Raw genomic sequence first — 16,970 nt, forward strand, 5'->3', positions numbered from 1 at the left:
GCAACAAGTTCCTGGGGTGCCAAATATGGTCTGTTATTGGCTATTTGGTAGCCTCTTTGTGGACTGGCAGCCTACAGAAAGCTTTGTTTGGCTGTACACATGTTTTTTATGCAACCAAAACTTGCCTTAAAGCCAAGAGTTCATAAATAATCACCTGCTTTGAGGACACTCGGAGCAACATCCAATGGGTTGGAGAGCAACATGTTGCTCAGGAGCCAGTGCTTGGGGACCACTGTGCTATATGATAAGAGGCTACGGATCCATTGAGTCTAAAATTCTGTTCAGGATTCAGCTGAATCCTAATTGCAGTGTCTCAGGGTCAGTCTGACCCTGAATCCAAACTTTTAAACTATGTGACTTCATAGCTGCAGACAACTGAATGTGACTAGTGTTTGTTTGCAGTCTATGCAAATTTTTGGATCTTTTGGTGAAAAACGATGGATTTAGTGTAATCCTTACTATAAGGATTGTATGTGTGTACCAACACTGTTAATTCCCAACTTTAGGAATTCATATTGGTGCACGTGTATTGGTCCAGCAAGCCAGAAATACATTCTGCAACCTGCATCTCCTACAGCCACTGGCCAGGAGGCTTTGTTTAATAACATACCTAATCAAGTAAGGCTTCCCAATGGATTTGGAGAGCATCATGGGAAAATGGCCCCTTTTTTATTTTAACTGCAAAATTGTGGCAGCAGTTCAGGCGTTAACTTCCAGCCATGAATCCCGTTAACTGCGAGTGAATAGCAAGTAGCTGAGACCTTGCGAGAGACTGAACCATTTATTCAACCCACACAAGCACTTTTTTTTTTCTTTATCATAATTATTTCCAAGTCAGATCTCCTCCCTGATTTCCTAACGGGCCTCTCTCTCTCCTAACAACATCCCGGATCCAGAGGCCGTGATAATTCAAACCCCAAACCTCACGGGTCCTGTACCTTTTCGCTCTCTCTTTTTTTTCTTTTTTTATTCAGCTTTTTTTTTCCAAGGACATTTTTTATTACAAAGCTGATGAAATTTGCATATTAATTTGTTCCTTTCAATTTCTCTTTTTTTTAAGATTAGACGTGACAGTCGGGTATCAGAGCACGCGTTAGTCAGAGCGGATAAAACATACTGAGACACACCGGAATTGCTAGGAGGGGGGAGACTAAATCTAGTGTCTCCTGCAATACAGTTTAACCCTTTTGCTAAATCCATTGTTGAAGACTATTGTATAGATACTATCATCCCCAAATGTATCAGCCCCAGATGTTTTCTTTAAATATTTAATGTTATGCACATCTAATTACTACTGGACCGCTTTCCATCATCAAATGCATTTCATTTTCTTATAATTATCCTATTTATATAGGGCTGGCATATTCTGTAGAGCCTTACAGAAATTATACATCATTCACATCAGCCCCTGTCCCACTGGAGCTTACAGTCTACGGACCCTATCACATTCACACAAACACTATAGTCTGTTTTATCAGAAGCCAATTAACTTGCCTGCATATTATTAGAGTGTGGAAGGGAACAAGAGAACCCTGAAGGAAGCCCACGCAAGCCCTATCTTCCAAGTGGTTGATGTACATTTTAAGTCGAGCCCCCCCCAACTTTGTACTGGGTCCACTTAGCTCTAAACAAGAGTACAGATACAGAACATTGGTGTTTCAGACACAGTTCCAATAATTTCTAATACAACAAATACGTTTTCACCCAAGATCTCATCATTATTGACCTTCAAGTTGGCCTTTCTGGTTCACTAGGAACACAAAGACTCCCCAGACACATCTCGGGTGCAAATCTTTCGTATTTCCAGGGACGTTTTGATCTATCGGGCAGCACCGTGGGGTTTGTCTGGTTGCCTCTTACTTTACCAGAACACATAGGCAGGTTAAAGTAGAACTAAACCCTAAAAATGAATACAGACAAAAAAGCCATATTTTATATACTGAACTTAATGCACCAGCCTAAAGTTTCAGATTCTCAAAAGCAACAATGATCCAGGATTTCAAACATGTCACAGGGGGTCACCATCTTGGAAAGTGTCTGTGACACTCACATGCTCAGTGGGCTCTGAGCAGCTGTTGAGAAGCTAAGCTTAGGGGTCGTCGCAAATCATCAAGCAGAAAATAGTTAGTCTGTAATATAAGCTGATGCTACAGGGCTGATTATTAAGTTCTGATGCTAATTGCACTGGTTTCTGTGCTGCCATGTAGTAATTATCTGTATTAATTATTAATCAGCCTTATATTGTGGCATTTCTATTCTGTGTACTGTATATTGTGAGTGGGTCCCTAAGCTCAGTAAGTGACAGCAGCACAGAGCATGTGCAGTGAATCAGCAGAAAAGGAGATGGGAAGCTACTGGGGCATCTTTGGAGACACAGATCTTTACTGCTAAATAGCTGTGGTTGCCTTGGGCTGGTACAGAAGCACAAAACATAATGTACAACATTTCTAGCTACATCTTTAGTTAGGCTTTAGTTCTCCTTTAATTGGTTAGCGGTAAAACTGACCCTACTGTGTGTGACCCCACTGGGACAGAGATTGGTATGAATGAAGTGAAATGTGTTGGTGCTATATAAAAATAAATACAGATCCCACCACACAACCACCAGCCTTTCACTGAAGGACAAGTTATTAGACTGCACGACCCTTGGGGCTTATTTGCTATATTTTCACCCAGAACATCATTGGGATACTCTGAAAACACTATTTTGGGATTCAGGCGAAACGCGAATCCTTCATAAAAGATTCGGCCAAAATCCGAATCCTTCATTAAACATTTGTCCAAATACCAAACCGAATATGAACCCTGAACATTCAGGGAATCTGAACATTTGCATAATTAGGACAAGGAAGGGTTAAAACATTTTAACTTCCATGTTTGTATGATGATAAGTCATGTAATTTTTAAGAGTCAATGTGGCTAAATACGAATCCTGGTGAAAAAGGCAAATCCTGAACCAAATCCTGGATTCGGTGCATTTCTACCTTATTAGGGTTTCAAGTGAAAAAGACCTTGGGTGCCAGCATAGAAAGGAAAAACCTTGTTTTTGAGCTGGAAGGTGTGGTGGTGTGGGGGAGTACTTTCATTATAAACACATTGGTAGGAAAAGGGGGCAAGCTGTGGTCGGGTGCTTAAGCTAGCACCCATCTTTGTATGCCCCAAAAAAATAAAGAATTTTGCCATTGGTGAGCTATGGTTTCAAACTCTGATAAATATGTCCTCTTCATTAGACCAGCACATGCCTTTCACAGACTCCTTCCCTAGTCCTTTATAGTCCCAGTCTGACTAATGGCAGCATTTTGGCGTACAACAGCAATAGGCTATGAGAATTGCTAGCAGCTGTTATACTTCTATAAATGGCCTGTGTGTATAGCAGTCACCATTACATTTCCTATCAGTGTTATGTCTTTATAGCAAGCATTCATTGCCTAGGCAAAAGTGATATTTTAAGACAGTAGGGTGCTGTAAGGTGTGTTGGTAAATGAGCCAAGGGGGTTAAATAGTAAGAGCGTATGCATCTGATTTGCATATTGAAACAAATTATCTGGTGTTAAGTATAACCTTCCTTTAGTTAGGAATCTAAGCACCGCCACCAGTACATGCCGTGCAATTAGTGATGCCCAACTAATGTACCACAAGAGCTGCCGGTATATATTCTCTCACAGCAACTAATGTTAATTCCTAGACCTAGAATGGTGCGACTATTCTCTGGCCCATGACTGTGCTGAGCAATAATATAAGCACCTTCAGTGGCCTGTGTGGGAGAGACTGGAAGGTGACCCTAATCAGAGAAACTCCAAATCAGCCAAGCAGAGTGACTCCTAATTATGCAGGTTACGCCAAAACCTGACAATTTCATGGGTCGCCGTTATCGAGACACAGGAGATGATGCTCTGATTTTCTTTATTAAAATATCCATGGGTCAGAAAGTGCAGCAAACTTTGTATTTTTGAGTCTTTGTGTTGGATTTTTTCCCCTTAAAATAATGCTGAAGCACTTTTAGGGCTGCTTAAATGTGGGGGTGATATGATTGTGATTTCCCTTCTGATCATTTCTGACCAACTGCTATTTGTACCATAAGCCACAATATTCACAGTCCCTACACAATGCAGGCACAGAATTAGATAGTCCAGTGTCGGTATAGAAAGAAATACTGAGCAGCAGGAGGACAGCTCAAATTAGGGGATATGGAGAAAAAACAGTCTACATAGCAATAAAAGGTGCGTAGGGGTTATAGAACGCATCAAGCTGACAATATATAGATACCAGAAGTATGGTGCTGTTATTGCATGGAGGATAAATATGTAAATCATTTATAAAAGCAGTAGAGTGCTCTAAACAACATTCATTACAAGACATTCCCCTATATAAGGCCCAGGAGCGGTAAGCTATAAGAACCAATAAGATGTTTCCTTTTAAACAACTAACCAGTAAATGCTACCTGCTAATTGGTTGCTATTGGTTGCTATTGGTTACTACTCCTGGGCAAACTTACTGCCTTTTATTACATATGGGGGACTGTGTTCAAATTGTAAGCTCTCAATTTTAAGAGAGTTCAAGTTTATTGTAATAAGTCTGTTTGTTATAAATGAATGTAAAGCGCTGAATGTTAAGCAACAAAAACTTGCCTCCAAGCCAGAAATTCTAAAATAATCACCTGCTTTGAGGTCACTGAGAATAACATCCAAGGGGTTGGTGAGCAATATGTTGCTCGCAAGCCACTGGTTGGGGATCACTGATCTATAGGGAGAAATTTTATACTGAGCAGCAGGAGGCGCTAAAGAGCACCCATGGTATTCCTGTGAGTATACTGTGCTGGTATGATGTGCTATATAGGCACAGACCTTTTGTACTGAGAAGTAAGACGTGCTAAATACTAAGTACTGAGCTGATAAGAGGAAGCATATATACACATCAAGCTTTCATACTAAACAGCAGGAGGTGCTATAGCACCCAGAAATACAGGGAGCACTGTAGTGATGTGCGGGCCAGCCCGGTACCCATGGTCTTACCCACGGATCGGGCTTGTTTGAACCGACCTTGCTGCACTGCTTTGAGTTTTATAGGCACTCTCCTGCCCGCCCCACCCCTTTTGTGACGTCATCAGTGGGACGGGTCAACATGGGTCTTTAAATGGAGGAGGGAAGCCAGGCATGGGTCGGGTGGGTGCGGGTCGAGCTTTTCTCACTAAAGCACTGGTATGACACAGCTTAAAATACTGAGCAGTAGGAGGCATTAAAGATCAACACATGATTCTGGTTAAATACAGTGTTGTTATGGTACAGAGTATACCCGTGGAGCTTTTATACTGAACAGTAGGGGGCACAATAGAGCATCCGGTGAGATTACAGGGAGCCCGAGGTTGGTGGGACACAGAGTATACAGGATACACTCAGAGCTTTTATATTGAGTAGTAGGGGCAAATGAATAGTTGCAGAAGTTGGGAGCTGGCAGTCTACGGTTGCGGGCGAAGAGAGAAGATAGAAGAGCTCAACCAGAACCTGCCCACGACCCGCAAACAAGGCAGTGAGGTTGGCCCAAACCCATCCGACCCACAGGTAAACCCCCATGTCCCACGGGCAGGGGTGCTTCGCCAATGAGGCGACTTGAGACTGTGGCCTCAGGCGGCAGCGCCCCACTAGGTACCAGGGGCGGCAAAAATGGCGCTCCTGGTACTTTAAGAGCCGAATTTCCGGTTTTCAAATCGGAAATTCGGCTCTTCTAGCGCAGATAGAGCAACGAGGGCGGCTCTCTCTGCCGCCCTCGTGGACCCCCTCAGGCGCAAAAAGGTAAGCGAACGGGGGGAGGGGGGCATCAGCAACTGCTGCTGCCGCGGGCGGTGGAGGGGCCAGGATCGTCCCTGCCCACGGGTATCAGGCGGCCCACACATCACTACTGTGCCAGTATGATACCAAGTAATGTAGGTTACAAACAGAGCTTTGATATTGAGCAGTAGGAGGCGCTAAAGAACATCCACTGGAGTTATAGGGAATACTGTGCAGGTATGATACAGAGTAATGTAGGATACACACAGAGCTTTTATACTGAGCAGTAGGAGGCACTAAAGAGCATGCGATGGAGTTACAGGGAATACTGTGCCAGTATGATACAGAGTAATGTAGAATACACACAGAGCTTTTATAGAAAAGAGGAAAGAGAAGCATTACGGGGTATTATAAGGAGAAGCAATGCGGAGAGACAGTACAGGCTGTGCGATGCACATAATCTGATGATAATGAAGTGTACATCTAATTTCACAGCAGGCGGTGGGATCAGAAAGTTTTGGGTTCTGTGAGAAAGTGCATCTAGTACACAATCTCCAGCCTGGGTCTCCCACTTCAAAGGCCTCCGTGCCACACACCCACTGCTTTCTGTGCCACTCCAACCTGTTCATTAGATATATGCCTCATCCATTATTAGCAGCGCTCACTGTGACACAGGGACAATTCCCGTTTTGAAATATTGAACACATTTCCAGGCTCACGCTGTGTATATAGAGATGGGGGGGGGACGGGACACTGAGCCCCCCCTTCCTTTCCTCTCTGTGCCGCCTTTCACAATCCATCTCTCTCCTCTCATAGCTCTAAGGCCTCATTGGGGATACATACATTAAGCCCTTTAAATCGTTTATAATAAATCTTTGTCTAAGGCTCATTTTGACAGTCTCTCTCACTTTCCCTCTTGCTCCCTCTCTCTTTATCTGACCCTTTTTAAAAGAGCTTCTTTTAAAAGAGAATCCTCAATAGTCTGCTAATCCACTGGGTGTACTGACAGAGAGAGAGACAAGAAAGGCAAAAAGATACAGCCCCGGGAAATATACACACACACACAACACCGCTCCTCTATACACAGCTCAGGCCCACAGCCGCTTATTAACTCCTTCCCTCTGCCTCGGCTGAAACCCCAACCCTGTCTTCTTAACCCTCTTTCCTCTGCCCCCCATATAGGGGCTGAAGGGGTTAAGCAGGATGTTCATGCTGTGATCCAGTGGGATAATTGCAGGTATGGGAATCAAAATAGGCCCTGTCCTGACATTCCAAGTACACAGAGGCTCAAATAGTCCTCCACCAGCCCACTAAATAGTGACTATGAGTCTATGGGAGAATATCAAATGAAAAAGGTTGGCACAAACTGGATCACTCTCCACGATGTAGTTAAAAAATGTATTTATTTAGAACAACAACATCCCAAATGCCTTACGCGTTTCGTGCCTTTTGGGCACTTAATCATAGGCTAGCCAAAAGGCACGAAACGCGTAAGGCATTTTTGATGTTGTTGTTCTAAATAAATACATTTTTTAACTACATCGTGGCGAGTGATCCAGTTTGTGCCAACCTTTTTCATTTGATATTCTGTCACAGTGCCTTCCTGAGTTGAAGGCTTAAGGTGTGAGCACCTGGATCCCCCAATGCATTGGGTAAGTTAAACCCTCAAAAAATTTACAATTTGGAGCTTGAAGCACTATACAAATTATTTATGTATATGAGTCTATGGGACCTTACATCAGCCCCTCTGGCATTTGCCAGAACACACAGATTGCCAGTCATGGCCTGGATATTTGTCATTAAGGTCCTACCCTATGATAGCAATGCTAATTTCAAAGCTAAAACTATTAATAACCATTTCCTTTTGAATAACATACTCGTCATTTAAAGGGGAATATGTGTCTTGTTGCCAATTGTGCTTTATCTTCCATTATTTAACCTAAATGAATCAATGAAGTAGCATAGATGCCAAGAACATTGGTTGGTAGCTGCCATATTGCACTTCTGCTTCAAAATTAGGATTTTTTAGCAAAGGAGAATGTGGTTCATATTCCCATGTGTCGTAGGGTCTCACTCATCAAGATGTGGTTTCCACCACCAAGTGAGTATCACTGAATTTTATATCCAGCCAATAAATGGTCTAACCGCAACCACAGTTCTCCATTTATTGTTACCAAACAAACAACCCCAAACTGTCAGATATCCCCTTTGGGACTATCTAGCTACATCACTTGCCATGCTAACCAAATGCAAACACAACTAGTGCTCCTGGCTCATTGTCAGTTGGTTTAGGGATAGAAATATCTGTGTCCTTCTATCTTTAGAGTCAGTTGTTTCAATCAGGGGGCCATGGCTACATTTTCCATGGTATTATGGGCTCTAGAAGTGGCCACAGATAAGTGATATAGGCTGTTTGTTAATGTGGATAAAAAAGTATTAACTGAGTTTCGAGTGCAGTGATAATTAATTTGCTACACACGGCCATGTTACTGCTATAGCTGATTGGAGTGGCTGGTAATCTGGCCCTGACATTAGAATACTATTGTCCTATATAAACTGGTCCATGGTACATTGGTTAATAGAGATTGAGTAGTTTGGTGCCCATTTCTATATTTTGTGTTAGGAACAGGCCATACTACTAGTAAGATGATAAGATCTATATTATTAACCTGTACCCGATACAATCCCGGTCAGCAACTCCGTTTATAGACCTGCGCCTGACCCGTCCATCTCTGACGTTGCGAACGGGTTCTGATGCAGGTGCGCGCCTTTAAATGGAGGCTTCCAGAGCCGAAATAGTAAGGTCCCAGGCAGGGAGATTGTAAGAAGAGCTTCCAAGAAGAAGAGCTCATTCCGAAACCTGCCTGTGACCTGTAGAATGTGTGTGGCAGTCAGCCCCAACCCACCCAACCCATGGGTCCCGCAGGTGTTAGGCCAGCCTGCACATCACTAATCTATGCCCACTTTTGGCACACATGGCAAGAAATATTTTTCACACCCCCTGGTATAAAATAAGCACTGCTAAGGACAGGCTTAATACAGTCGTACCTTTTTTACCCCAGTGAAAATGTTATACTTGTTAGACACTGCAGAGTGGTACATGTCTATAAGGACCAAGTGGTGGTATTACAGTGGTTGTATTAGGAGCACCAAACAAGGCGCTGTGCTAGTATGTCCACCCCACTAAGCTATTTTATTTTGAGCTAATAGTTATTCCATTTCATTAGTAAGAACGTGTAAGGATTGCCAGATACTCCACAGCCCACCCGCCACCGGCTCCTGTGATCCCATTTCTCTAGTCTCTCACATCGGATCCTCGAACCAGCTGGATCTGAAGCCGCCACTTCAGTTTTTTGATCTTTCCGCTTTTGATTACCACTAACGAGCTTGTTTCATTTAGAATGGGAAGCCTGTGATAAAGGAAATAACTCTGATCCCAAAAGATTAGAGAAGAGATATAGGGGCAAATTGACTAATATTCGTAGTTGTGCCAGGCGTAACTTCGCCGCACTTCGCCAGGCGTAGTTTCGCCAGCGCTTCGCAAATTCACTAAAATCCGAAGTTGCACTCAGGGGTAGCGTAAGGTTGCGAAGTTGCGCTAGCGTTGATTTGCTAAGCATACGGCGCCAAATTCCAATTTCAATGGAGGAATATGTAGCAGCACTACAAATGCCTGGGAAACCTTCAAAACATCAAATAAAAAATTTTTTTTGCCCTACACATGTGCCCACTGTATAGTTAAGTTGCCATGAGTTAGGAAATGTAGGGGGGAAGGAGGGGAGCCCCAAAAAATGTTTCAATCTTTTTAAGCCTATCACCCATAATATAGAAAAAACGCCAGCGTTTTTTGGGACTTAGAAATTTTTTTTACTTTTTTTGAAGAAATCCCTATCTACTCTATTGCGCTTCGCCTGGTCTGAGGTGGCGAAGGAAGTCTAGTGTAAAAGGTAGCGTTCAGAACAATGCGCGCGTTAGTCAATTTGTGTAGTTACGTCCATTGCGCAAATTCGCCAGGCGTAAGGGTGCGAAGTTACACTAGCGAAGTTACGCCAGCGTCCGTTAGTGAATTTGCGAAGTAACGAAAATGACCAACGCTAGTGAATTGACGCTAGCGTTAGGCGCTTCGGCGCATAGTGAATTTGCCCCATAATGGGCATGGTGATGGGTTACTTAGCCATGCCTCCTGCCCTTCCTACATACAGTCTTGCTCAAATAAAAAACTATTTATTGCATCGAAAAAAGTTACAAAAATAATACCAAAATTAATGACATTAGCCCAACGTGTTTCGACCAAAGTGGTCTTCCTCAGGGGCAGTCAAAATAATATTTTGGTATTATTTCTTCTAACTTTTTTGATGTAGTAAATACTTTTTTGTTTGAGCCAGAGTGGGCAATTTTTCGTTTGATTTTTTGTTCATGTTAATTTTGGAGACTCGCATAGGGAGCCTCCTTTGGATTTGCACCTCACATTTATCTACTGGGTGTGCGCCTCCTAACCTCATATTTCTTCCTACATACAGATCAGAAGGTGTATATATAATATATATAATATTGTAGAGCTATAAATCTCTTGCCCATGACTTTAAGTGATGCCTCTCCTTATTCTGCAGTGGAGTCCACCAGTCCCGGGATTCTCCCTCAGGATAATTCTTTGGAACGCTCCTTTTTTATCAGGATGAAATCCACCCTGACCAAGAGAGGGGTGCACATCAAATCCTCGGGGTACAAGGTAAGTGCTCCTTTATTAACATCCTGATGTTCCCTGTCTCTTTGAGTGCACAAGAGGAAGACATGTGCAGGCTTGTCAATGCATTACAGTTATTAAGATAAATGAATTTGGGCTCACTTTTCCTTAGCATCACTTGATACATAATAACCTGTTAGAGTCTCCAACTCTGTATACATTGATTTAACCCATGGGAACATGGGGGCAGAAAATATGTTTTCCCCAATTTTAGCATTTACCCTACAGCCCCTTTCTCCTTTCTTTCTCTCACGCTCTCTTTTTCTCTTTCTGCCGTCTCTGGTTTGCTTTTTAACATCAAGGCCTTCTTATTGCTTCCAAATTGTGTCTGGGAGAGAATTCTCCCCCAGGCTGCCTACATTCTAAAGGTACCTTTGAAGAGCCTAAGTTTATGAAGAATCTATACGGATTCACTCTCTTGGGGCAGGAGGGGAGAGAACGAAGCCAAGATCTGAGCTGTGAGGTACAAGGCCTGCACTGCCATTGCTTGCTCAGAGAATTGCTACTATTGTACATAAACTGCAGGTGCATCAGGGAGGCAGGCCACCTCCTGATATTAAAGGAACAAAAGGCATGGAATAGAAATGGCAGTTTCTATGCGGTCTGGTCGTTTGAAACCAGCAATCGTTTTTGGCCGCATAACAATATACTACCCATTCCCAAAGCAAATTCGAATCAGGATGTCACAATGGTTCTGGTTTGTTTTGGCTTAAAAAAAACTATACCCCCAAAATGAACACTTAAGCAACAGATCGTTTATATCATATTAAGTGGCATATAAAAGAATCTTACCAAACTGGAATATATATTTAAGTAAATCTTGCCCTTTTACTTTTCTTGCCTTGAACCACCATTTCATGATGGTCTGTGTGTTGCCTCAGAGATCACCTGACCAGAAATACTACAACACTAACTGTAACAGGAAGAAGTGTGGAAACAAAAGACACAACTCTGTCTGTTAATTGGCTCATGTGTCCTAACATGTATGGTTGGTTTGGTATGTTTGTGTGCACCGTGAATCCTACGATCCCAGGGGGCAGCCCTTATTTTTTAAAGTGGCAATTTTATATTTATGATTACCCAATGGCACATACTACTAGAAAAGTATATTATTATGAAAATGGTTTATTTACATGAAGCAGGGCTTTACATATGAGCTGTTATATGCAATATCTTTTTTTATAGAGACCTACATTGTTTAGGGGGTATAGTTTTCTTTTAACACAACCACATGTAAGAACGCAAGTGCAGTAAAAAAAAAAAAAAGCCGTTTTTGATGCTTTCCCCCCCCATAACTCCAGCATAATTATGCACGGTCTACATCCACTACAATTGTGCCCCATGCATTAAAATACTAGCAAATCAGGTGCAAGTTGTGTCTACCCTTATCAGAGTATTAGCAGTGTCACTTCCAGATGCTTAAAGGGGTGGTTAACTTTTAGTATGTTACATAATGGCCAATTGTAAGCAAATTTTCAAATGGTCTTCATTATTGTTTTATAGTTTTTGTGTTATTTGTCTTCTTCTTCTGACTCTTTCCAGCTTTCAAATGGGGGTCACTGACCCCATCTACAAAACAAATGCTCTGTAAGACTACAAATGTATTGTTTTGTATTGTAGTGTTACTTTTTATTACCCATCTTTCTATTCGGCCTCTCCTATTCATATTCCAGTCTCTTATTCAAATCAATGCATGGTTGCTAGGGTAATTTGGACCCTAGCAGCCAGATTGCTGAAATTGCAAACTGGAAGGCTGCTGAATAAAAAGCTAAATAACTCAAAAACCACAAATAATAAAAAATGAAAACCAGTTGCAAATTGTCTCACTACATCATACTAAAAGTTAAGTCAAAGGTGAACAACCCCTATAAGGATTGAGCCAAATCCATTTCTTGCAACGAATGTATTTATTGCATGTCACTTCCAAAACAAAAAACCTCTAGCATTTCACAACTGTGTCCGGCTGCTGATTATTCTGGGGTTTGTCATCCAAAACACAATGCCTGTTAAGGGTGGATTTAAAAAATTTAAAAAAACAAGTTGTCCCACCTCCATAGCTCAGCAAGTCAGGCCTCTGTGGCCGTGAATGGGTTAACTCAACATCAAGCCGATGTTTGGGAAGTTAAGGTCATAGGAAGGGGATCGGCTGGTGTTGCTGTGTGTACCTCCACTTCCCCTCCCCTTCTAGTGTCACTTTGGATTTAGCTGCTGAAATATATAAAAGTACCACAGGAGCCTCTGATGTGTTTCTTGCCACAAGCGTTCCGCCAGCAAAACTCCCTGCGTGTGTCATAGTGGAGCTGCTCAATCTCTCTTTTTTCTTCCTTTCTAGATTATTTGGTTTGTTCCTCCCCAAACTGCTCTTTATTCAACTTCTTTTTTTTTTTCTTGTACATTTCACTTTTGACTTTCATGCGATTGGCGTTCCCTTCATTTTCCTTTCTTCTGTTTCCGTTACTTTTCCCGACGAATGTCTAGGAAATGACTCCAGTTCTTTAGAATACGTCTGTATCCATCCCTGCTATTAAAGGGGCTCTGTGCTGGGATAGGCAAGATTGCCGTTTGTACCTGCAGTAATAAAATAAACAAGTCTCGGGACTGTAGCTGGTGCTGAAAGGCAGTGCCAGAGGATGCTGGGAGTTGTAGTTCTGCATCAGCAGTGGTGACATGCTCTGACTCCTTCATTTCCAAACAGCTTCCAAACATGTTTTTTTTTCAAAACACATCAGTTAAAATCAGTTTCTCAAAAGAGCAAACAGATTTTCTTATATTTAATTTTGAAATCTGACATGGGGCTAGGCATTTTGTCAGTTTCCCAGCTGCCCCCAGTCATGAGACTTGCACTCTGATAAACTACAGTCACTCATTATTGCAGTACTGCAAGTTGGAATGATATCACCACCTCCCCCCCCTCCGAGCAGCCTAACAACAGAACAATGGGAAGGTAACCAGATAGCAGCTCTAAGGGCTCTTACACATGAGCGTTTTTACCTGCGCTCCCCTGCGTTCCGTTTTTCGGCGTTCAGCCGCAGGGGAGCACAGGAATAGACGCATTTAATTATTTCAAATGGGGCTGTACTCACATAGGAGCATGTAGGCGCCGAACGCAGGAAAAATGCAGCATGTTGCGTCTCAACCTGCGTTCGGCGCCTACATGCGCCTGTGTGAGTACAGCCCCATTTGAAATAATTTAATGCGTCTATTCCTGCGCTCCCCTGCGGCTGAACACCGAAAAACGGAACGCAGGGGAGCGCAGGTAAAAACGCTCATGTATAAGAGCCCTAAAGGTGGCCATACACGGGCCGATAAAAGCTGCCGACAGACTGTGATGGCAGCTTATTGGCCCGTGTATGGGGCCCCCGACGGGCTTCACCGATCGAGATCTGGCCGAAAGTCGGCCAGATCTCGATCGGATGGGACAAAAAATCCCTTCGGATCGCGGCCGCATCTATTTGTTGATGCAGTCCCGCGATCCGACCTCCCATTGCTATTCGTTAGGATCCAATCGTTGGGCCCTAGGGCCCACGATCGGATCAGCCCAATATTGCCCACCTCAAGGTGGGCATATCGGGGAGAGATCCGCTCGTTTGACGACATTGCCAAACGAGCGGATCTCTCAGTGTATGGCCACCTTAAATTAACACAAGATAACAGCTGCCTGGTAGATCTAAGAACAGCACTCAATAGTAAAATCCAGGTCCCACTGTGACTAAAGTGCTGGCTCTTTCTGAAAGCACATGACCAGGCAAAATGACCTGAGATGGCTGCCTACATACCAATATTACAACTAAAATAATGCACTTGTTGGTTCAGGAATGAAATGTTATATTGTAGAGCAAATTATTTGCAGTGTAAACAGTGTAATTTAGAAATAAAAACTACACCATACAAATCATGACGGAATCCCTTTAACATCATTACACACGTGTGTATCTAACCCTATCTACACCAACTCATCCATTCCCCTTATTGATTTTGGCAGCTGACATTCTGGTTTCTTTATGTGCACAGGTTATCCACGTCACTGGGCGACTTCGTCTCCGCGTGTCCCTATCCCATGGACGTTCAGGGGCCGGGCAAGTGATGGGTCTTGTGGTGGTGGCTCATGCCCTCCCTCCCCCAACCATCAATGAAGTTCGAATCGACTGCCAAATGTTTGTAACTCGTGTCAACATGGACCTCAATATTATATACTGTGAAAATAGGTAAGTCACGGCCATACAGCGACAACAGAAAGAGCAGGTCCAACAGTTGCTGAGTTTGGAGAGGTATAGAGGGTCCTATCATACCTCCCAACTGTCCCGTTTTTTTGACAGATCAACTGGCAGTCCGGAATTGTTATGGAAATGTCCCGACTTTTTTTTGATCTCCTGCTCTGAACTGCCAGAAAAATATACAAAGTTTCTAAATCCTAATTGGCTTTTGCCAGATAGCCCAGAATACCCCCTTGGATACTTTTGTAACAATTGAAGATAAAAAAAAGAAACAATTGTAATAATTGAAGTTAAGCAGGTCTCTTGGGAAAACTGTGACTTGCAGCTTAATAATAGTGGCACATGCTTAGATTCGGGGAGATTTAGTCGCCTCTTCTTCTGGGCGACTAATCTCCCCGAATTGCCTCCCGCTGGCTAGAATCACCAGCGGGATGGCACTCGGAACGCTTTGTTTTCTAATGTCGCCCGAAGCTTCCTCGTCAGGCGACTTCGGGCGATTTCGGAAAACAAAGCGCTCCGAGTGCCATCCCTTCGGTGATTTCGATTCTAACCAGCGGGAAGGCAGTTCGGGAAGATTAGTCACTGGGCGATTAAATCTCCCGAAATCTCCATGTGTGACTCTGCCCTAAAGGTGAACAACCCCTTTTAAAGTTGACGACTCTGGACTGCATACTGTGACTATGGCTCCTATCAGCTGACATGTAATGAGAGCAGCTAAGTCTAACGATTTACATATTAATCAGCCCTACAGCAGAAACATTGTAGAGCCATGTAGCTCTGGCATAGCACTACATAATAGGTTTACTCCTAGTTTGGTGTAGCGGGTACAAGCCATTAGTGTATTCAGTGCTGTACAGCTATTGCTTTTGTTCAGTGCTGCTTCATTAGCGGGTTCATTATTCATGGGATCTAATGATGATCATTGCTATTATCACCAGCCTTATTATTACCATTATTAGTGCTATTACAGGTTATTACACGCTTTGTCATTTATATCATTCACCGAGTAATATCCGCTGATTATTATAATTCCGATACAGCCGCGCGGAAAGCGTTGTGTCGCCCGCGCTCTGGGTAATTAGTGGCCTCGTTGTTTTCCGCCTTCACGATCCGACAGAAATAATTGCTCGTTAATTACTTCCAGTTACATTCACTTTTGCAAAGTCTTTGGAAAGGACAAAAGGGGGAGATTTAACCCTCGCCAGTGGATTGGGAAGTTAAAATGGAGGGGTGGCTTGAGTAGCATGTGTGGTGCTCGGTAGCAAACCGTGCCTGTCCAGAAAGGGTTACAAATATCAGATCTATTGGAGCAAACAAGGGAGGCATTCATTGTTCATTTCTACACATTTAATAACTCATTGGTTGCCAAGGAGCTGGCAATATTTGTTTGTAGGGAGGCTCATTCCTACATATATATATAGAGAGAGAGAGAGAGAGAGAGAGAGAGAGAGAGAGAGAGAGAGAGAGATAAATATATACATATAGCGATATATATATATATAGTATCAGAGGTACAGCACAGAAGAGTTAATGGCCATTGGGGATTGGCTGGGGTTTAGCTCTCCTGTATTGGCACATCTCTCTGCAGCCAAAGAGATTCCATTGTTTATTAACCCCCTGCTGTGCAATAGAAAAAAAAATCCATTCAGTATTGTATCTTTCTGCCTTAATTTCAGATTTTTCATTCCCAGGGCAGGGGGGGGGGGAAAGAGTCTGTTCATATCAACCCTCTTGTCTTGTTCCTTAACATCTTTGAGTTAGCTTTTAATATGATGTAGAGAGTGATATTTTGAGACAATTTGAAATTGGTTTTCATTTTTTGTGGTTTTTGAGTTATTTAGCTTTTTATTCAACAGCTCTCCACTTTGCAGTTTCAGCAATCTGGTTGCTAGGATCCAAATTACCCTAGCAACCATGTATTGATTTGAATAAGAGGCTGGAATAGGAATCGGAAAGCTCTGAATAGAAAGACGAGTAATAAAAAGTAGCAATGACAATACATTTGTAGCCTTACAGAGCGTTTGTTTTTTTTAGATGGGGTCAGTGGCATGTTGGGAAGAGTCAGAAGAAGAAGGCAAATAATTCAAAAAACATAAAAAAGAAAAAATGAAGGCCAATTGAAAAGTAGCTTAGAATTAGTCATTCTATAACATACTAAAAGTGAACTGAAAGGTGAAGCACTCCTTTAATGAATGTCTGACACTGTGTATGTTTTAGCACACTGACTCTTTTTGTTTTATATTGTCC

General features: G+C 42.7%; 1 protein-coding gene across 5 annotated transcripts in view; it reads left to right on the forward strand.

The window, feature by feature from the left end:
* Positions 1–16,970, forward strand: part of npas3.L (neuronal PAS domain protein 3 L homeolog) — a 295,122-nt gene that overhangs the window by 255,351 nt on the left and 22,801 nt on the right. For all 5 annotated transcript variants that reach the window (XM_018231199.2, XM_041573347.1, XM_041573346.1 and 2 more), the window contains 2 exons: positions 10,376–10,494; positions 14,521–14,714. In XM_018231199.2, the coding sequence (XP_018086688.2) occupies positions 10,376–10,494; positions 14,521–14,714 (313 nt within the window). The remainder of the gene's footprint in view (positions 1–10,375; positions 10,495–14,520; positions 14,715–16,970) is intronic.

The sequence above is a fragment of the Xenopus laevis genome, chromosome 8L (genome assembly GCF_017654675.1).
Source record: "Xenopus laevis strain J_2021 chromosome 8L, Xenopus_laevis_v10.1, whole genome shotgun sequence".
In the NCBI taxonomy this organism is placed as follows: domain Eukaryota; kingdom Metazoa; phylum Chordata; class Amphibia; order Anura; family Pipidae; genus Xenopus; species Xenopus laevis.